This window comes from Rattus norvegicus, chromosome 3, assembly GCF_021556685.1.
Source record: "Rattus norvegicus strain SHRSP/BbbUtx chromosome 3, alternate assembly SHRSP_T2T, whole genome shotgun sequence".
Taxonomy (NCBI): Eukaryota; Metazoa; Chordata; class Mammalia; order Rodentia; family Muridae; genus Rattus; species Rattus norvegicus.
This window is the reverse complement of record NC_141536.1, coordinates 90,434,659-90,456,953: the sequence shown is the minus strand read 5'-3', so window position 1 is coordinate 90,456,953 and position 22,295 is coordinate 90,434,659. Positions and strand designations below refer to the sequence as shown.

At 42.6% G+C, this 22,295-nt stretch overlaps 1 protein-coding gene across 3 annotated transcripts; it reads left to right on the top strand.

Moving 5' to 3' along the window:
* The first annotated feature begins 352 nt into the window (after positions 1–352).
* Positions 353–21,748, top strand: Depdc7 (DEP domain containing 7). Of its 3 annotated transcripts, none has more exons than XM_087650888.1 (9): positions 353–485; positions 13,157–13,547; positions 15,298–15,419; positions 16,293–16,482; positions 18,559–18,770; positions 20,009–20,151; positions 20,293–20,418; positions 20,504–20,711; positions 20,818–21,735. In XM_087650888.1, exons 1-8 carry the CDS (start codon positions 413–415, stop codon positions 20,666–20,668), a joined length of 1,422 nt encoding a protein of 473 aa, XP_087507014.1. In that variant the 5' UTR covers positions 353–412; the 3' UTR covers positions 20,669–20,711; positions 20,818–21,735. The 3 variants fall into 3 exon arrangements, with proteins under 3 accessions (XP_087507014.1, NP_001025087.1, NP_001416886.1); NM_001029916.1 differs by having other exon boundaries at positions 364–485; positions 20,504–20,582; positions 21,425–21,748; NM_001429957.1 differs by lacking the exon at positions 353–485 and adding an exon at positions 535–827 and having other exon boundaries at positions 20,504–20,582; positions 21,425–21,748.
* The last annotated feature ends 547 nt before the right edge of the window (positions 21,749–22,295 follow it).

Genomic DNA, 22,295 nt, shown 5'->3' with positions numbered 1-22,295 from the left:
ACTAATCGCAGAACGTCAGTTCTGGTAATCCTCATTAAAAGCCCAGCCAACCTGGTCCTATTACTCGCAGGTGAGGGCACTGAGACCGGGAGCAATAAGGCTCGGGCTGGATGAGGGCAGACCCCAGAGGGACACCCTTAGACACAGAGGGTCTAGCCTCGGGCTAGTACTGACGAGTACTGGAAAGGCCACCGCCGGCCAAGTACTTTTTACCTGGGCAGCGCCTGCCTAGAGCAGCCTGGGGCGTTTTGGAGTTTAGGAGCCGGCCTGGGTAACACGTGATCGCTAGGGGCGGAGCTAACTGGGAGCCCCGCCCCCGGGAGTTAACCGGGAGGCTTAGGCGCGAGCGCGCAGTCTGCGGAGCAGCGACGGCAGCGGCGCCGTGGAGGACCGGGTCTAGCCCGCTGCTGTCATGGCCACAGTTCGGGAGAAGGCAGCGGCGCTGGACCTGTCAGCTCTGCACAGCCCCGCACAGAGGCCTCCGGGTGGGTCGAAGGGCCGCGGAAGCGCGTGGCGGGCGCGGGCTGTGGGTGGGCGGTACGCTCCTCGGGCTGAGCGGCCGCGAGGATCCGCTTTCTCCTCATGGGTGGGCAGCGGGCCACGGACCCCGCCTCAGCCAGAGCTCGGCATTTTAGGAACTTTACCAAACTTCGCTGGCAGTGGGGCCCGGAGTTAAGCTCCACAGCCTGACTTGTGACAAGCGCGGATTTTTGAATAGTTTCCTGGCCAGCGCCTGGAGTACGAACTCTTTGCATGGTGGGATCAGAGGTCGGTGGCTCCTCAGACTCGGAAGATGAAGTATATAGTGTGTAAATTTAACACTTTCGGTACGAGCAGTGTTTCAGTGAGTTTGTTTTATCTTTCCTCCCCGGCTCTGATAGTTACTTGACTTTGGGATACAAATGTATTGAATCGTTGAGGGCGGGTGTAAGCTCTTTGACCTGAATCAGAAAATCTGTTCTAAAATTCAGACACTACGATATTTCTAATTCTGCGAATAGGGTGATTTGGGATATTTGGCTTTGTTTGGATAAGGTGCCACCTTTCCCCCTTTCTGGAACTGCGGGATAGAGAGCTGGAGAAATTGGCTCTCTACCAAAGCTTTTCATTTGTAAAATGCTAACTTGTGAAACACTGATTCCTTCTTCTAGGTCAGACGTCTCAGTGGCCCCGCTATTGTGTTTGACTTACTAATCAATGCACCACATAATCTCCAGAATCTTAATGATGAATTTTACTAGAGAACTGTTTGTCATTTGTGCAGATCATAAAACCGCCTGTAGTCCAGGTGTAGTGGTGCAAGTCCTCAGTCCTAGCACTGGGGAGGCAGAGAGGCAAAGCCTCTGAGTTCCAAGTCAGCCCTACACAGAAAGTTCCAAACCAAACAGAGTTACAAAATGGGTCCGTCTCTAAAAACAAGCAAACAAGGACTGACCACATACTGCTTTCACCTAACAGGCTCTGGTCACTTTATCACTGGAATGGTCCTGGGAATTGTCTATAGCTTTAGGCTCTCTCTGGTAAATGAGATTCCCAAATTCATCTCCGTAACTAGGAAGGTCTTTCCTAACAGCTGAAATGTCAGTTCTGGACTTTGGACATTTGTGAACAGGTTTTTAGGTGGTGAGAGGGAAAACTGGGTAGATGACTCACAGTGGGAAGCGTCGGCCTGTGGCTAGCAGATCTTACTGAAGGATAGGATTCTGCACCAGGCACCCAGGGCTGAGGGGGCTGCTCTTGCAGCTGGGATTCCCATTTGCTAATTGTTTATTTACCCCTCTTCCACCCTGAGTTGCTTTGTTGCAGTCCTGAGCAAGGTAATGGGAGCCCAGGGTTTTGGTTCCTTGCCATTCCCTTCTGTGTGCACTGGCAAGCAGTTTTGTACTTTTCCCCCTTTCCAGGGATCAGTAACTCTTTCAGTGACTATAAGCACAAGCAGGAACCTGATTGATGAGGAAGAAAAAGGGGTTTGTGCTAATCTTCAGCCAGAACTTGAGACAGCTGTATTAATACAGACCAACAAGAAAGCAGTTTGTTATCTTGTTATCCCTTTATACTGTAACCTAAGTCTTCATGTTTGCCTGGTGTCACTTTTCCAGGGAGCTCAGAATACTTCCCATATGCTTTCTCATTAATCCGAATTACAGCGGGCAAGGGCGCAGTGCCTGCTTTTGTTGATGCTTCTCTCTTAGCAAATGTTAAAATCATTCTTGTCGGGAGAGACTTATTTAGTACCGACAGGCAGCCTTTATGGAAGCATCTCAGAGTCAGCCTCTGTCCAGTGCCAAACAGGAAAACAAACTTTGGACTGTCAAAGGCAATACCCAGGAAAAGTTGCAGTATCTGTTTCTGTTGTATCGGAAAGTTTCCCACTTGGCCTCAGCTGCCCAGCTGTAACATAAACCTCTTGACATTTACTGCTTTCATGAAGTTTCAGCTATGGTCTACTGAACATTCCTCTCAGTGATTTTTATAGAACAATTTATTTCATTTCTTTATATATATGAGCATTTTGCCTGCATGTATGTGTGTACACCATGTGTGTGCCTGGTGCCCAAGGAGGAAAGAAGATGCTTAGGGTCCTCTGGAACTGGAGTTACAGATGATTGTAGCCACCATGTGGGTGCCAGGAACTGAAACTGACTTCTCCACAAGAGCCTCAAGTACTCTACCCACTCTGAGCATCTCCCCAAACTGAGCAATGGCTTTAGAACTGCTATCAAGGGGCTGCAGAGATGGCTCAGCGATTAAGAGCCACTGGCTTCTTTCCAGAGGACTCAGGTTAGACTCTTAGCACCCCCATAAGGGGTCACAGCTTTCTGTAAGTCTAGTTCCAAGAGTTCCCACCTCCACTTCTGGCCTTTGGTGCACAGACATACATTCCGGCAAACACTTAAACACATAAGACAATGGAACAAACCTGACGAGATAAAAATAAAACTTTATACATACCTATAAGTGTTCTTTCACTGAACTACACCTCCAGGTCTTTTTATGTTTCTTTGTGGGAGGGGGTTTATAAGAACTATATATGTGTATGTGTATGTGTAAGTTTACGCGTGCCACTTGAGAGCAGATGGCCACAGAGACAAGAAGAAGGTATTATCATTTCTGGATCTGATTGGGTGGCTGTGAGCTGCCAGATGTGGATGTTGGCACCTGGACTCAGGTCCTCTGAGCAGCAAGTGTTCTTAACTTCTGAACCATCTCCATTTTCCAGCTGTTTGTTTATGAATGAGGACAGGATTTTCTGCTGTGGCTCAAGCTTACCTTATATTGGGCATTCCTTTATCTCAGCCTGCTAGAGTGCTGAGATTACAGGTGTGTACTACCATGTTCAGTGAACTATAATGTATCCCTTAAATAAAATTCTCTTAAATCCTAAGTGAGTTAATGGTGGGACATGCTTTTAATCTCAGCACTAGGGAGGCAGAGGCAGATGTTCGAGACTGGACAGAGGTACAGAGTGAGACGCTGTCTCCAAAAAAAAAAAAAAAGGTCTCCTTTGATTGAATTTCTTTTGGAGCTTGACATCACTGTCCACATGGAAAGAGTATCTTCCATGAGTATGGTCCTTCTGAATGAATAAATAAATATTGATAGATGATTGTTAACCAGAAAGGTTCTGATTTACCCAGATTTCTTTGGTTGTATTCTTTGTCCATTTTTGCTTCAGTGATTCTATGCAGGATACTATAATTGTATCATATGAAGTTGTCATGTCTCCTTCAGTTCCTCTAGACATTGGTAGTTTTCTCCCTGATTTTAGCTGGGCATTGTACACAGTAAGCCACATTAGCATATGATTACAACAGAAAAGTTAGGTAGTCTGCCAGAGGTTGGATTTTATTAATAAAGGGTGGGATCCTCAAGTCCATGATGTTTTAATAGTCATGCCTTAGCACAAGCTCCCCATACCTGAACAGTATTTCATCAACCCAAGCTTTCTTAACCTAGGCATTGTGGATACTTTGCTGTGGGAACCATCCTGTGCATTGTAGGACTTTTAGCAACATTCCTAGATGTCAATAGCCCCTTCCTTCTCATTGTGATAAATAAAAAATGTCCCCTGGCAGATCTTATGAGGATGTAAAACGATCCACTGAGAATCATTGAGTTAACCTTACGAATGTTTTTCTAGTAGTGAACAATAATCTACAACTAACAAATGTTCATTAACCTGTGTTAAAGCAATACTGAGATGGCCCATAAAGCTGCTAAGTTATTTGAACTCTATAACTGTAAAGAAACTTGAAAACTGTGCACTAGCTCTATTTCTTAAAGTTTTATAGGGGGAAAAGTGAGTTATTTTGATGGCTTTTAAAAAGTTCAGCCCAAAGCTTGAGGATGAAAATATCATTCCATGCTTGGTAACACATATACTTTTAATCCAGGACTTGAAAGGCCAAGGCAGGCAGATCTCTGTACACTAAAGATCAGCTTGGTCTGTATGGTGAGTTTCAGGCCAGCCAGAGCTACACTGTGAGACCATTTCAAGAGCAAATGAAAGAAGTAGCATGTGTTCAGGAGTTGTGTGCATGCTTCCCTTCCGTCACAGTCTGCCTACAGAGTGTATGCTGATGTACTTGTAGGCGCTTGCATGGTTAGAGCTGCTTCCCCTGACCAGCCTTTCTCCGTAAGGGTGAACTGCTGTTTTCATGGTTGATCCTGAGTGTTCCTTGTAATCTGAGTAAATGAACTGTCCTACCATGGCCGATTTATGAGTTGGCTTTAAAGGAATTATTGGTTAATAATGTCATTAGTCATTATATATTATTAAAAATGGTAATGATCAGTATTTCAAATAAATGACTAAAGGTTGGAATTAACTTGAAAATGTAACTTATTGTTAATAAACTTTTGGGGCTAGAATTCTTTTTTTTTTTTCTTTTTTTTTTTTTTTTAGTTCTTTTTTTCGGAGCTGGGGACCGAACCCAGGGCCTTGCGCTTCCTAGGCAAGCGCTCTACCACTGAGCTAAATCCCCAACCCTGGGGCTAGAATTCTTATCTGTGAAAAGCAATTTTTGCTTTTCAAACTATTGTTTTCAAGCAAATAAAGAATGTTGAGTGGATTAGATTTCATCTGTTATTTAGGAGGGTGGGCAGCCAGCATGGTAGATGGCTCATGTCTGCACTTCACCTAGGACGCAGAGGCAAAAGGATCATGAACTCAGGCTGCAGCTACATAGCAAGTTTGAGGCCAAGCTGGGTCAAAAGGCAGTGTCATTAAACAACAACAACAACAACAGCAACAACAACACCACACCTGAACAAACAAAAAAAGGAGACCCCAATGCTCAGAGATCTAGGTTTAATTAATGTGTCCCCATGTTTTCCCTAATATACACATTATTTTGTTTGATAGTGTTTGTATCTCCATGAAGCAAGAACAATTTCAGTCTTTAAATTCTTATAATTAGCCATGAAGATCTGAGACCAAGCTTAACATATTATTGTACTGCTGTAGTAGTTGGTAAGAGAACCAAGATACAGAGATGAACTCTCTTGTTCAGAGCTACTGAAGCTTAGTTTTAGATTCTTAGATTCCTTTGCTCATGCTTTAAATTTTTAAATTAATTTTTATTTTATATGCACTTTTTTTTACTTGCATGTAAGTCTGCATCATTTGTGGAAGCTGGAAAAAGGTGTCAGGTCCCTCCCCTGGAACTGGATTTATAGCTGCCATGTAGTTGCTGAAACGCAAACCCAAGTTCTCTGGAAGAGTAATCAGTCCTCTTAACACAGTCATGGTGTTTTAGAACACCAGTGACCAAGTGGGAAATAGCGTCAAGATGAAGAAGAGCTTATTTATTTTGGTGTGTATGTATGTATGTATTTTATTTATTTAGTGTATTTTTGAGAGAGGGCCTCACTGTAGCTCTGGCTGGCCTGGAACTCAGAGATTGGCCTGCCTCTGCGTACCGAGGGCTAGGATTGAAGGTAGTCACAATCCCTGGCTTCAAGTGTAGAGTTTTCATGAGTTACCTAGCTCATATGCTACTGAGGCTGGAGCATAGTCTGAAGCTCGACTTCATGGTGCTCCTTTTCGTTTCTTGAATTCTGCCTAGAAATTACAGCAAGTGAGTTTGATTTGGCTAACGTTCTTCTCAGGTCTGGGTGGGTGATGGGGTAGATCCTAACAGCATTGGGGGATCCACAGTCCACTGGTGAAGCTACCACTTGAGAAACCTGGTTATCCTGGTATGAGTTTTGACACATGGACTTGTCCTCAGTAGGTTCTGGATTGCTGTGTCTGTGTGAACTTGTGCTTTGGGTCTGTGGGTGGTGATGCTTGAGGGGAAATACCTGGGAGTGCGGTGCTTGGGAACTAATGGTCAATGAGAACACGGGGATCTGAAAAGGCTGACTTTTATCATGCCTGGAGGACTCTGGAAACATTATGTAGCACACAGGTGCTGACTGCCCTGCTCTAACCTGTTCTTTAATCTTTCTTACGGTCTTATCCAACCTGAAACTTCCTGATTTCCCACGTTTTAGTAGCAAGCTAATATGGGGAAGTTTATTCCTTGCTTCTTACTTGAGTCTATGTAAGCATTTAGCTCTTTCCATGCTATCCTGGATTATGCCCCTCCCTGTCACTGTCCTTTGGTAGAATTGGTGACTTTGTCTCACCTTTCTGGATTCATGTACCGACCTACTTTGTGGCTCAAGTGTTTTAACTTTGTGTCTTTAACACATCACTCTCCCAGATGGGTGTGAGAACAGTGCCTGTGTACCAGTTACTTGGCTCACCAGGATCACCTGAACCCAGGGGTACTGGGACAGCCTGGGCAACACACTGAGAAAGACAGTCTGATGTCTCCAGGTTTGCTGTCTTATTTTCCTGTTTTATTCCTATGTGTAGCATATATTACAGAATTCACAGCATTCTGCCTTATTTTAGGAGTACTGGCTTCCAGGTGTTATAAATACTTTGGGAAAGAATTCATAAATCGCAAAACTGTTGAATTTGTTTCTTCTGATTTGTTGGTTCTTTCATTGTTTTACTTTATCAGAATCTCCAAGGAAAGATGAATTCTAACCCTGTATCTTAACTGGCTTTTCCTGAGATCGAGTTTCATGTAGCCCAGGTTGTCCTTAAACTTTCTGCATTGTCAAAGACGACCTTGACTGTGTGGGCTGACAGATTGGTGTGACACCAGTGCATCCATTAGGAGTACAGGGTACTTAAAGGCTAGGATGGAAGGATCTGCGAACCCACAGGCCACCCCAGCTTATCTGAGCTCACTGCACAGTTGAGCTAGCTCAGATGGTCTCTGCCTCTTCAGAGTGCTTATATAGCCTTGGGAAGTGTGGCCATCAGTTCCAGGGACTTCCTGAGGCTTTGAGTTGTTTACTTCCTCAGTCTTAAGGAGCTTCTGTTTAGAACAGCAGTTCTCAACCTGTGGGTTGTGGCCCCTTTGGCAAACTGTCTCCAAAAATATTTACATTATGATTCATAACTAGCAAAATTACAGTTATGAAGCAGCAACCAAAATAATTTTATGGCTGGGCCTCACCACAACATGAGGGACTGTATTAAAGGGTCTCGGCATCAGGAAGGCTGAGGATTTCTGCTTTAGAACTTCATCTTCAGGAGCTTTGGGCATAGGTCAGCACCACCAAGTGCTGGGTATAAAACCCAGAGTTTGGTGCATGCTAGGCAAGCATTCAGCCAACTGAGCTGTATTCCCAACACTGAATAACTAATCATAAAACACATCTAAGTATTAGGAAAAGCTAGTATTTAATTACTATCTGTGTAACCCATGGAAGTTTAACACACTGAACCTCAATTTTCTGAAAAAAAGAGTGATTATTAACTATTTTCACGGAGCCATGTATCTGGTTAAATTAGAGAAGACATAGTTTGTCTTGCTGTATGTACTCAGGTGTTAGGTATTTCTGATGATACAGTTGAAGCCCACGTGCAGTCTCAGAACTCAGGAGGTAGAGGTGGGAGGATCATCAGTTCAAGGCCAAACTCCTGTAAAGAGCCAGGCCAGTTTAGGCTACAGGAAGACACTGTCTCAATCCGGGCAGTGTGGCACATGCCTTATCCCAGCCCTCAGAAAGCAGAGGTGGGTAGATCTCTGTGAGTTCGAGGCCAGCCTGGTCTACAAAGTGAGTTCTATCCAGGACAGCCAGGGTTATACAGAGATAACCTGTCTCAATAAACAAAACACAACAACAACAACAAAAGGAAAGATTAATGAGCCAACACTGAGTTAATTTAAATTTCATTTTGATGTGTGGTATTTTAAATAAATTGAGAACTTGGGCTGTTGGGCCTGGGGTAGTGGCCATACCTTCAATCCCCCGAGCTGGAGAGAAGAGGCAGGTGGATCTCTGAGTGCAAGATCAGGCTGGTTTATATAGGGAGCCCCTGCTCCACCCACAGGAAAGGAAGGAGGTGGCTATTGGCACATTGTGGCTGGGTTAGTGCAGTCCTGGATACCAATTCTAAGATTCCCCCAAATATGGACTCTGGGTATCCTCGGCAGGAAACACCAGACTGCTGCCAATCTAGTTTTAGTTTACTGTTTCTCATAGTCTACAGTACTGCTTACCTAATATTTCTTTTTTTGTTTATTTTTTTATCTTTATTAACGAGTATTTCTCTTTTTTTTCTTTTTCTTCTTCTTTTTTCTTTTTTTCGGAGCTGGGGACCGAACCCAGGGCCTTGCGCTTGCTAGGCAAGCACTCTACCACTGAGCTAAATCCCCAACCCCTTAAAGAGTATTTCTAATATACGAATTTCGATTGTTATTCCCCTTCCCGGTTTCCGGGCCAACATCCCTGTAACCCTTCCCCCTCCCCTTCTATCTGGGCTTCCCCTCCCTATCCTCCCCCCATTACCACCCTCCCCCCAACAATCACGTTCACTGGGGGTTCAGTCTTAGCAGGACCAAGGGCTTCCCCTTCCACTGGTGCTCTTACTAGGATATTCATTGCTACTTATGAGGTTGGAGCTCAGGGTCAGTCCATGTATAGTCTTTAGGTAGTGGCTTAGTCCCTGGAAACTCTGGTTGGTTGGCATTGTTGTTCATATGGGGTCTCGAGCCCCTTCAAGCTCTTCCAGTCCTTTCTAAGATTCCTTCAACGGGGGCCCCGTTCTCAGTTCAGTGGTTTGCTGTTGGCATTCGCCTATGTATTTGCTGTATTCTGGCTGTGTCTCTCAGGAGAGATCTACATCCAGTTCCTGTCGGCCTGCACTTCTTACCTCTTACCTAATATTTCTAAGGCTGCAACAGTTACTTCTCCCGTTTTCCACTACATAAGGAATTACCTTAACTTTTGTTTTGATTTTTTTTTTTTTTTGAGACAGGATCTCATTCTGTATCCCTGGCTGGCCTCCAACACACACAGAGCCATTTACCTGCCTCTGCTTCCAGAGTGCTGGGATTAAAAGGTGTGTACCACCATGCCTGGCTATGTTCATTCTTAAAGTGCTATTAAAATTGAAAACAATCTCATTGATCATTTTAAACTAGCAAAATAATGGGTAGGTAATAAATTACTTATCTTTTGGTATTGAAAACCTACCAATAAGCAAGAGAGGTTTATATGTGTGCTATTAAATTGTAAAAATTGTTACAGTTGCTAGCAGTTATAAGATTATGCTGTGAAGTAATCTAGTGTAGTGACTCAGTGTATTCCTTACACTTCAATCCAGAAGGTAGATCTCAAACGCTGAATTTAAGATTCATGGCTCTACGGATGTAGATCTCTCCTGAGAGACACAGCCAGAATACAGCAAATACAGAGGCGAATGCCAGCAGCAAACCACTGAACTGAGAATAGGACCCCCGTTGAAGGAATCAGAGAAAGAACTGGAAGAGCTTGAAGGGGCTCGAGACCCCATATGTACAACAATGCCAAGCAACCAGAGCGTCCAGGGACTAAGCCACTACCTAAAGACTATGCATGGACTGACCCTGGACTCTGACCTCATAGGTAGCAATGAATATCCTAGTAAGAGCACCAGTGGAAGCCCTGGGTCCTGCTAAGACTGAACCCCCAGTGAACTAGACTGTTGGGGGGAGGGCGGCAATGGGGGGATGGTTGGGAGGGGAACACCCATAAGGAAGGGGAGGGGGGAGGGGGATGTTTGCCCGGAAACCAAAGAATTATTATTACGTATTAAATAAGTTAAAAGAAAAAAAAAGATTCATGGCTCTAGGGTGTAGCACGTGCTGGGCATGTACCACAGTACTCAGTTCAATCCCCAGTGCCAAAGAAAAGCAACAGAAAAGTAATTCTGTCTCCATTGCACTAAGTTGAGCTTTAAGGTAGGTGAGATGGCTCAGCCAGGAAGAAGTGCTTGCCACCAAGCCTGGTCACCTGAGTTCCAGCTCAGAAGCCATGTGTTAGAAAGAGAACCAAGTGAGTTTTACAAGTGATCTTTCTCCCTCCATACACATGCCTTGGCATGCTCATGCCTACACACAAAATGTTTAAAAAAACAAAAACCCTTTAACTGAGTTTTGCTGTTCTTCAGGAGCTAAAATGTAGAAAGAGGGGCTGGGAAGATGACTTAGCAATAGGAGCGCCTACTGTACAATCAGGGCTGGACTTTGGATGCCATCTCCCACATAGCAAGCTGGGCATCCCATGCCTGCCTCTGAATGTGACATCGCACATGCATGCGCGCACAGAAACACACACACACACACACACACACTCTCACTCTCTCTCTCTTTCTCTCACTCTCTCTCTCTCTCATTTTCCTTCCTTTCGGGCAGTGGTTCCTTTAATCGTCAGTCTCCGAATTCCCTACTTTCAGACTCTGAAAGGAAGTAGTAACTTTCCTTCATCTCTGCCAAGAGAATCCATATAAATGAGGCAGCTTCTTTAACAAAAGCAAGGGGTTCATTAGGACTGCTGAATTTTCAGAGGACCTTGAGAAGCAGCTCATAAGAGAGCAGCATACACTGATTATGTAAAGAAGGGTAGAGGGGGAAGGGAGAGCAACAGACACAGCCTCTGAGCATATGATTAACGAAGTAGCTGGGTTCAGTTCCATTGCCTTAGTAAAACCCAAGGCCCACTTTGTTTCCCTTTAGCTTCCTTTTCTTCCGTGTATTTTTGCCAAATAATTTATTTAAGGAAAAAAATAGGGGAAATTTTCTCTAATTTACTTTGTATTTGAGTCAGAGGACAACTTGTGGGGGTCAGTTCTGTCTTTGTAACGTGTGAGTTCTGGGGACTGAACACAGTTGTCAGGCTAGGGGAAGAACCTTTACCTGCTGAGTCATCTTGCTGGCTTGGAACTTTTTCTTTTACGTTAAAAACATGTTAATTCGTGTGTGTGTGCCTGTAAAGATGCACATGGAAGTCAGGACAGCTTTGGGGGATCAGTTTTCTCACTCCAACATGTCGGTTCTGGGGATCATGTTTGACAGCAACTGTCCTTACCCACCGAGCCATCTCTCCAGCCTGACAGGATCTCATTTTCCCTTTTCATATGTGCGTGTTGGGTGAAAATCCTGCTTTGTTTCTGTGTTCTCCCTTGTCTTTTGCAATAGTTAATAAAGTCCTATCACTTTACTCTGCTTACTAAGTATTTAAGTTAGAAGCTTGCAAAACAGGAAGCAGCCCGTGTGTGCATGTGCATTCCTGCCTGCATGCGTGACAATGAGTCAATTCCAGACGGATTTCGGTGTGCTTGAAAGTGGCATGTAGCCTGTGAATGCACTTTGTATCTCAAATTTGAGATGCTATCTGTCTCGTTGGTGAGCTGTTGCTGACTGGATAACTGGATAATCTTGCATGTAGCTGGTAGTGGATGATCTACCCCCTCCTTGATCTCACTTCCTGCTGCAGCTCCTCCTCATGCCACTCTGGCCTTACTGGCCGATTCTGGCAGAGTGTATGCCCCTAGGCCTTTGGATTTTCTGTTGTTTTTCCCCCAGTGTCTGTACAGCTTGCTTCCTGGTTTTACTCAAGTCCCTGTTTAGATATAATTATTGGAAAAGTGATTTCTAGTTTCTGTGGTTTTTCATTTTTTAGCCTTTGTGATTTTGTGTCTCCAGGGCTGGGACTGAATTCAGGGTCTTTCACTTGCTAGGCAAACATTCTATCACTGAGCTAAATCTCCAACCCTAGAAAACTAGTCTTCCCTGGCATCCCATTTAAAATAGAACTCTCAGCCAGCTGCTGGGGGCACGTGCTTTAATTGCAGCACTCAGCAAGCAGAAGCAGGTGGATCTCTGAGTTTGAGGCCAGCCCGGTTTAAAGAGTTCCAGGACAGCCAGCAGTATAGTGAAACCCTGTCATGAAAAACCAACCAACCAACCAACCAACCAAACAAACAAACAAACAAACAAACAAAGCAACATTCTCAGAGGATGGAGATGGCTCAGTTATGAGCACTGGCTGTTCTTCCAGAGGACCCAAGTTCAATTCCCTGCACCCATATGCAGCTGAGAATCAACTGTGATCCAGTTCCAAAGAATCAACACCCTCTTCTGGCCTCCTCGGGCACTAGGCCTCCTGGAAATAGTAGTGTTCTCAGACCATCAAGATGTAGATGCTCCTTAGTATGTAGAGACACATCTGCCAAGCCTGCCAAGGCTGAATTTGATCTCCAGCACCCACACAGTAGAAGGAAAAAACATATTTCTGCAAGTTGTCCTCTGAGGTGCTGTGGCACACGTGTCCACATACAACCCATGAGTGCAGTGCACACACACGCACACACGCACAAAACAAATAAATGAAATAGCATTCTCTTACTCAGCTGTTGCTGCCTCTCCACCCCAACCCATGTTGTCTGTCTCTTAACAGAGTCTCGATATTGATCCTCTGCCTCAGCCTCCCAACTGCTGGTGTCACAGGTGAGCCACCATGCCCAGCAGCTGTTTTCTTTCCAGCACTAATTGAACACATATATATTGTTTGGATCTGCCCATAGTGTCTTTAAATATGAGAACAGATCTGTTCACTACTGTGTCTACCACTAGGACAACATCTAATATATAGCAGGCACTAAGTTTTTAATAAATTGCCACCCATAACAATACTTCAGTAATATGCCCTTCTAATTTTTTTTTTTATTATGGCTTTTGGAAAATGTTACCTTCTCTCTAGGAGTTGCTTAGACCTCGTTACAAATGAACAAAAGTACTAATGCACAGTTCCTTTCTCTTCTTAGGCTTCAGTGTGGCCCAGAAGCCCTTTGGAGCCACGTACGTGTGGAGCAGCATTATAAATACCCTTCAAACCCAGGTGGAAGTGAAGAAACGGAGGCACCACTTAAAACGGCACAATGACTGTTTCGTTGGCTCGGAAGCTGTGGACGTCATTTACTCACACTTAACTCAGAATAAATTCTTTGGTGATGTCGATATTCCTCGGGCCAAAGTGGTGAGAGTGTGTCAAGCACTTATGGACTACAAAGTATTTGAGGCTGTTCAAACCAGAGTCTTTGGAAAAGACAAAAAGCCTGCATTTGAAGACAGCAGTTGCAGCCTTTATAGATTCACAACAATACCTAATCAGGACAGTCAATTAGGCCACGAGAACAAAGGGACCTCACCTTCCAGGTGAGTCCTGGCATTAGACTGTCATGGGCATAGTAGCAGAATAATAAGACCGTAAGTGATAACTTTGGCTAAAATCTACATCCTGTTAAATTTAATAAAATATACAAAAATGTTGGTAATGTACCAGGTATATCCTAGCTTCATTTGTTTATACTTGTATTTTACAAAAACAGTCAACAAACTTTGCCTCGAGTTGTAGTAACTGTAAAAATGTTTAGAAATTCCTATCAAGGAGGGATGAGAACAGAAGGAAGGGCAGGCAGAGAGATGCCCAGCTCTAAAGGATCATTAGAATCTAGAAGGTGGTGGCTCTGGAGTGTGAAAGGTGAAAGAGAGTGACAGTACTCGCAGATTTCTGTGACATGTTCAAGGGTTCTGGTGATTTTGGTTTATGAGGCTTTTGTTTGTTTTTAATGTTGAGACAAGTTCTTCCTGTATGGCTCAGGCATTCCTGAATTCCTAAGCTCAAGCCATTCTTCTGCCCCAGACTCCCAAGAAGCTGGGCCACAGGTGTGTGCTACTGCTCTAGAATGGTAAAGAACTTGGGACTTGGTCATGTAGGTGTTTCGAAGGCCACAAAAGACATCGAGGACAGGATGGGGTTGTGTTTTAGGAAGGCCATTTGGGCTGGAAATGGTGCTCGGAAGTCAGTGGGAACTAGGGAAGCAATGTTGCAGGCTAGGGAAGGTGAGGCTGTGCTAACCTTGGGGGGAGAAAAGAGGGAGTCCAGAAGGACACGTGTGGGGACTGCTGGCGTAGGTGAACGTAGGTAAGGAGTGCAGAGCGAGTTTATGAAGTAAACCGTCTTCCCCTCTTGTTCAGCCAAATCTCAGAGGAGACAATGATTTGATTCAGATTTGACCTGTGAGTCAGGGTCTTAGAGTATTGACTTTTAAATATTTTAAGTCTCTCAATGAAATGTACCTCTCTAGACACAAGCAAAGGAAATAATAGAATAGATAATATGGAGCACGGGCCACACTCCTCAGATGTATCTTCACACTTTCTTGAAATCCTTGAGCCAATGTTTAGAAAGAACATTTTATGCATAAATATTGTATAGTGATGTTAGGATCTTCAACGGTATTTGTAATGGAGCATATTAATATTTCTATGGCAAACAAATGAATATTCATACCAACTAGGATAAAAAATAACGACAATTTTAGGATTTTTTTGTTTTGTTTTTGTATTTTGATATTTGTTTTGAGACAGGGTCTTTCTATAGGGCTCAGGCTGGCCCATAACTTGCTGTAGCTAACAAGCCAGGCTCACAGTAAATTCAAAGTCCTCTCGCCTCTGCCTCTCCAGGGCGAGAATGAGAAGTTTTACCACCAGGCTTAGCTCAGCTTTATTATGTTTTAAAATTGGTGATACAATTTTAGTCATTGTGTTACATCTAAATAAAGGGTCACAGGGGAGTCTATTTAGAATATTTGTATTTTAGAGCAGGGTGTAGTGGTATCTACCTATAATCCCTAGATCTGGGATGTACAACCCAGAGGATCAGGAATTTAGGTCCAGCTTCTGCTGTGTAGTGAGTTTGAGGTCAGCTTGTGAATGCAAGGGGTCTTGACTCAAAAGAACAAGTAGAGAGAGTATATTTGGATTGAATAAGAGACTCTTGAAAAGTATTTTACTGCACTCGGAATGTTCATTTGTTAGGTTTGGTTTTGAACCATGAGCTCCATCGACATGGCGGCTCTCTTAACACTTCATCATTACTGTGAACGTGCTAACTTTCTCTTAGGTTCTCAGATGCCTTGTTTAAGTCATCTGATATCAAGTCGGACAGTTTGGAGGACCTGTGGGAAAACCTGAGTCTAAAGCCTACCAACTCCCCTCACGTCTCTACCAGGCTGTCTCCTCAAGGTAAGCTAAGGATGCCGAGGGAGGAGTGGAAGACCCAGTACACATTTTATTTGAATTTTCATATTGAAGCAGAGAAAGAGTGTGCTGTGTTAAGGCTATTTGTGTTGAGCCTCAACAGACGTCTATTATCCTGAACAACACATCAGTGTTATAACTTGTGAACACTGACCTTTGTCCATCAGCTGGCAGGGCTTCAAGTCTGAAATGTTCTGCATGCAGATTCTTCCCTAATACATGCTCTAAGATGTTTCTTTTCCTAAGATTTCCCTAGGTTACAGGAAGAGCTGAAAATCATATTTAAAGTATTAACAGAATTCTCGTGTTCTCCCTTGTGGCCATGTCATACAGCCTGATGATTTGATTTCCGCTCTCCCTCCCCCATCCTGGTTGTGTGGAAAGCTCTGCAGAACGGAATACGCTGCAGCCAATCATTTCAAATGAGTTTTGAAACTGAATGAGCCATTCTTTCTTCTGAAGTCCTTATTAACATGCTATATGGCTTGATCGCTTATCTCTGGCATATTGCTTTATATGGTATAAAGAATGACAAGAATTCCTCTTCTCTAGAGCCTGTTCTCCTACACTTAAAACAAATCTTGGATTGTCTTGTTGTAAGAAAGCACTCCACGAGGGGTTGGGAATTTAGCTCAGTGGTTAGCAAGCGCAAGGCCCTGGGTTTGGTCCCCAGCTCCGGGAAAAAAGAAAAAAGAAGAAGAAAAAAAAAAAGAAAAAGAAAGCACTCCATGAGTAAGAGTGGCCTAGTATACCCCCTTTGTGCCACAGATTTGCTAGTTAAGCCTACCTAGACAAATACTTCAGTGAGCATGGAATAACTATTGATTGCTATTTCCACTTTGTCGTTCTCCTGTGTAGTTATCAATGAAGTATGGCAAGAGGAGACGATTGGACGGCTGCTACAACTTGTCGACCTTCCATTTCTTGACTCCTTACTCAAACAGCAAGAGGTTGTACCTAAAGCCCCTCAGTCTAAGAGACAGCCCGACATGGTCAACACCAGTAACTATCTGGATCGAGGAATTCTCAGGGCCTATGGTGACTCTCAGTATGTGCAAATAATATAGTTATTTCAGTATGATTGTGAGTTAGAGTGCTTGCCCAGTGCACACAAAGCTCTGGATCCGTGCCTCAGCACTGATTAAATTAGGTGTTTGACACACATCTTTTATCCCAGAGCTTAGGAAATGGAGGCAGAAAGCACTTTAAGGTCACATAGTTAGTTTGAGACCAGCTTGGGCAATACGAGACCCTGTACTCATGTCGATACTTGGGAGACAGAGGCAAGCAGAGCTCTGTGAGTTGGAGGCCAGCCAGGATCTCATACACACTGAGAATATGTCTAAAAAAACCCAAAACAAAACGGCATGTGAAGGTGGAAGTCTGTGCCTCTTAAGATCCCACAAACCTAAATGAACAGGTTTGAGAAACTTAGAGTCTCAACTGAGTGCATTTCTTTTGGAATGCTTGTTAAATAAGTTATCTTCTAATTTAATAGTTATCCTAAAGCACTGTAGAGTAAACCTTTCACCTCTAGCTATCATTATGAATGTAGATTTTTGTTGTTTTGAGTCAAGGTTTCTCTGTGTAGCCCTGGCTGTCCTGGAAGTTGCTTTGTAGACCAGGCTGGCCTCGAACTCTTAAGAGATTCAATTGCCTCTGCCCCCCAGGTACCAAAATTAAAGGCATGCACTCCTGCCTAGCTTGAATATAAGTCCTAAGAAATCTTTATATTATCAGGAGCAGACATTTTTTAGCTGAAGGAAGAGCCATAGCTTGATATATTCTTCTCCTAAGCAAAGTTATTAAAGGCTAACAGCTTCTGTGATTCCAGTTGATTTAATGTTTAATTATTTGGCCTCCATAGGTAGTGTTCCAGTCCAGTTAAGGAGATGGAAGTGTTTAAGAAGTACAACTTTCTTTTTTCTAGCTCTGTGTTTCAACACATTGTTGATATGAATAGTTGAATGCCAACAGATAGCATAAAAAGCCAGGTATGGTGGTACACACCTTTAATGCCAGCACTAGAGAGATAGAGGCAGATCTCAGAGTTCCAGGCCAGCCAGGGCTATAGAGATAGGCCCTATCTAAAAATAATAAATAAATAAATAGATAGCTTTAAAGTTTAAAGCCTCATGTGAAAGTTTCTTTAAAGCCTTATGCGAAATTTAACATACTAGTTGTTAAGTTCTGCTTCTATAATAGAAGCTTAATTCTACATGTTTACATTTCTACAATGTAAAGTCATATTTTTATGGTTAATATTCAGAATTTGTGTTAAAATGACCTTAAAGATACCTAATTCATTTTTTATAAGCCCTAGCTGTCTAGGACAGTGAAGAATGTGCGACAAATGTAAAGATATCTAGCTTTATTTTTTTGTAAGTCCTAAAATCTAAGGCAGTAGAGGACAGTGTTTTCATCTGGGTATATAGCTAGTTGGTAGAGCGTTTACCTCTCATTTATGAAACCCTGGGTTTATTCTCCAACAGCTCCTAGTATGGTAGTAAATTCTTGTAATCAAAGCATTCAGGGGAATCAAAAGTTCACAGTCATCCTTACCTAATTGTGAGTTGAAGGCCAGTCTGGGCTGTAGGAGGCCAGCCCAAATCTCCCAAGAAGCATCTTACCTCTTGATTTGACTATTCTGAAACGTTATCTTTTCTCTAAATCAGAATGAAATAGGACATGTTATCTTTATCTCTCTCTATTCTGCCCTAGCTAAAGAGAATAGACCATGCCTGTGACTCTGAAGTCAGCAACATAATATGGTACAATTACAGCTTTAAGAGTCAGGTCTGAAACCAGATGTGGGTGACATCACACATTCATAATCCTAGCACTAGGGAGAATTTGAGGTCAAATTTTAATTTTGGTGACCTTCACATTCTTAATGTAGTAGAATGATATTTTTACACAAAAGGAAAATACAGCGTAGCTAATTTCTTTAACAGGTCATACGCACTTTAGGTATATGGGAAATGATTCTACTGTCTTTATGTGTGGAAAATGTCCTAATAGCAAGTGTGAAATAATGAAGGAATTAGATACTGTGTGCCCATTAGATAGTATGTGTCTATTTGGTCTCTGTATTTTAAGATAATCCTCTTCTCCCTTGCTCTAGGGAAGATGAGTGGATCTCTGCGGCCATTGACTGCTTGGAGTATCTTCCTGACCAGATGGTTGTGGACATAAGCAGGAATTTTCCTGAGCAACCAGACAGAACAGACTTGGTGAAGGAACTTCTGTTTGGTGCTATTGGCAAATACTATAGTACTAGGGAGCCCCTGTTAAACCACCTGTCTGATGTTCACAATGGAATAGCAGAGCTCCTGGGTAAGTTAGCTCCCACAGATACCAGAGTTCATCTTATAGGAAAAAGTTACTTGTGCAGCTGGTCTTCGCCACTCCATGGGTTCTTTTTCCCACCCCATATTACCCCACCCACTTTCAGCCCCTAACAATAAATCTAATTTCTTTCCTTTTGTTTCTTTTTGACCACCACTACTAACAAAACACAAACAATCTCCCTAAATGCCCATTAACTACCCACACCCTCTCTAGGGGCCCTAGCATTTATGTATGCTTTGTAAAGTTCTGTTCTCAGGATTCCAAATGTCACACAATTGCAGAAACAATCTGCAGCTGGCAAAACCATGCCTCTGCTGGAGCACGAGGCAAATCATAGTCAGCTGCTGCAGACAGTCTGAAGCAGCCCCGTACCCCACACTTGGGATTGAAAGGAAACCACATTCTTATATTTCTGTGTTTCTAAAGAAACCGAAATTCCAAAATTGTCACTACATAATTGTCCTCAAAATGAACCAAAATAGTAGTCTATAAAGTTGGGAGGGGATTTTGATTAGTCTATAAAGAACATATTTATTATATATTTTTTTAACACATCTAGGGTTCACTATGAGACCTTAATAAACTCCAAAGCCAGGTAGGAACTTTGGCTGCCTCAGAACATTGCTGTCATTTGCTGCAAGCTTAGGCAGGAGTGGCAGTTCTCTCTGCTTTAGAAGAGTTCCCTGCATGATCCTGCAACCCCTTCAAAAGGACAATACTCTGCTTTTTCTGATCTACACGGGCACACTGTTTTACATGTAGTTTGAAAACAAATTGGGAGTTTCAGAGAATCCCTTCTCTTTTCCTCAGGTATAGTTATCAGCATTATAGTCATAGCACATGTTCAAAATGTATTTGAGAAGCAGAGTGGGAACTTATGAAGCCAAGAGTTAGATTTAGCATCCTGAGACAATGTGTCAAGGGCCTGTGGTGTCAATTGCCGATTGGAGAACAGGTGGTCTTTCTGGTGTTGGTCATCCCTTTTATCTTTATTTATTTAAATTGCTCTTACTTGTCAGTGTGTACACATACATGTATGCATGCGTGCATGCCGTGGCACACATATGGAGGTTGATTTGCTCCTATTTTTGTTCCCACTTTTTGTTTTTGTTTTGGAAACAACTTTGAGGAAATATACTGCTTAACATAAAGTGTAATGCATTTGTCCATCTAAATACAGTCATATTTGGTCAATTAAGCAATTTTTTTTCTTTTGGCTAAAGTAAATGGGAAGACTGAAATAGCATTAGAAGCTACTCAGCTGTTCCTGAAGCTTCTGGATTCCCAAAATAGGGAAGAATTTAGAAGACTGCTTTACTTCATGGCTGTTGCAGCAGATCCTTCTGAATTTAAATTACAGGAAGAAGTAAGTCTGTTTAAATGTTAACTGTATTCAGCGTGTTAGCATCCAGCGTGCTGCAGTGGATGGCAGATTCATATTTGATATCCGCTTAGGACTAAACTTAGCCCTTCCAATATGTAGCATGGGGTATGTGTTTATTTACAGAGTGACAATCGGATGGTAGTGAAAAGGGTATTCTCGAAAGCTATTGTCAACAATAAAAACTTATCCAAAGGCAAAACTGATCTTCTTGTTCTCTTCTTAATGGATCACCAAAAAGATGTTTTCAAGGTAAGACTCTGAAAGGAATTAATTGTGCTTATTTGTAACTGATTAAAGTGTACCTGAGTAATGTCCTATGTACCTTCTTCCTAAGATTCCTGGAACTCTACATAAAATTGTCAGTGTTAAGCTTCTGGCTATACAGAAAGGAAGAGATCCTAATAAGGACACAGGTAATTTAAGAATGTTATCTGCACGGTCTTTTTTTTTTTTTTTTTTTAATAAGGCAAGATCTCATTGTAGCCCAGGCTGGTCATAGCTATGTAGCCAAAGATGACCGACCTTGAAGTCCTGTGCCTCCTGTTTCTGACTTCCTTCTTTTTTTTTTTTTTTTTTTCGGAGCTGGGGACCGAACCCAGGGCCTTGCGCTTCCTAGGTAAGCGCTCTACCACTGAGCTAAATCCCCAGCTGTTTCTGACTTCCAAATGCCAAGATCACAGATGTTTGAGACCAGCCCAGAGTGTTGCTTTTAAATTATTTTGCTATGATTAGTTTTAACTAAATAATTTGAAACAAAATATCCCCCTCAATTTTCTAGGCTTAGCAGAGTACTTCCTGGGTTACAACAACTTTCAGGTTATTTTTTCTTGTCTATTTTAAAACCTTTAAAATTCACATTTCTTACCCCCCTCTCTGTGAGTGTGTGTGTGTGTCTGTGTGTAGGTCAGAGAACAACTTTCACCATCAGGGTCATGAGGATTGAACTCAGGTCATCAGGTTTAGAGGCAAGTGCCTTTCTCATGAGTCATCTCATAGGCTAGGTTAAAACAGTTTGTCCTCAGTGCATTTTAAGACTGTCAGAGGGAGGGGCTGGGGATTTAGCTCAGTGGTAGAGCGCTTACCTGGAAGCGCAAGGCCCTGGGTTCGGTCCCCAGCTCCGAAAAAAAGAACCAAAAAAAAAAAAAAAAAAAAAAAGACTGTCAGAGGGAAATAAGAATGAAACTGTGGCACTGTTTTCTGAGCTGAATATGAGAAATAGAGTCATTAACAGAAGTTTCTGCGTTTAAATCTGAAGGCTACATTTATTGCCAGAGGATTGATGGACGTGAGTATTCTAGCAGCATACAGAAGAAAACCAAAGACCAACTACTGAGCTTACTAAAGACTATTGACGAGGATTCAAAACTCTCTGCCAAAGAGAAGAAGAAGCTGCTAGGCCAATTCCATAAGAGTCATCCAGACATCTTCATTGAGTATTTTGGAGACAGTTTCTAATGTCTACGTGTATGTGCACTTGTATTTTAAGGGCAAATTATACAGCCTAAAGAAATTTTAAACTTGGATGTCTAAATATGAAGTTGTAGTTAATAAAAATTTTTATACTCATCTGTGTCAAAAAGTACTACTCAGATGGTGTGTTGCTGTAAGGACTGACCTGTTAGGTGAGTTAATTTATAATTATGTTCAGTTCATATAGAAAATCATAGGGGGTGCTGGAAGATGGCTCAGTGGTTGAGAGGACTGACTGCTTTTCCAGAGGTCCTGAGTTCAGTTCCTAGCAACCACATGGTGGCTCACAGCCATCTGTAATGAGATCTGGCACCCTCTTCTGGTGTATGGGCATACATTCAGGCAGAACACTGTATACATAATAAATAAATCTTAAAAAAAAAAGAAAGAAAATAGGGATTTGGAGGATACAGCAGTAATATATTTATGTAAGAAAATACTGGGGCTGGAAAGGTGGGTTAGCAGTTAAAAGTACTTGTTGCTCTTGTAGAAGACCTAGGTTAGGTCCTAGCACCTACATGGTGGCTTACAACCATGTATAACTCCAGTCTCAGGGATCCAACACCTATATTTTTTCTCTGACCTCTGTGGGTAATGTATATACATGGGACAGCTGTAAACCCATTCACATAAATTAAATACATTTAATAATAAAT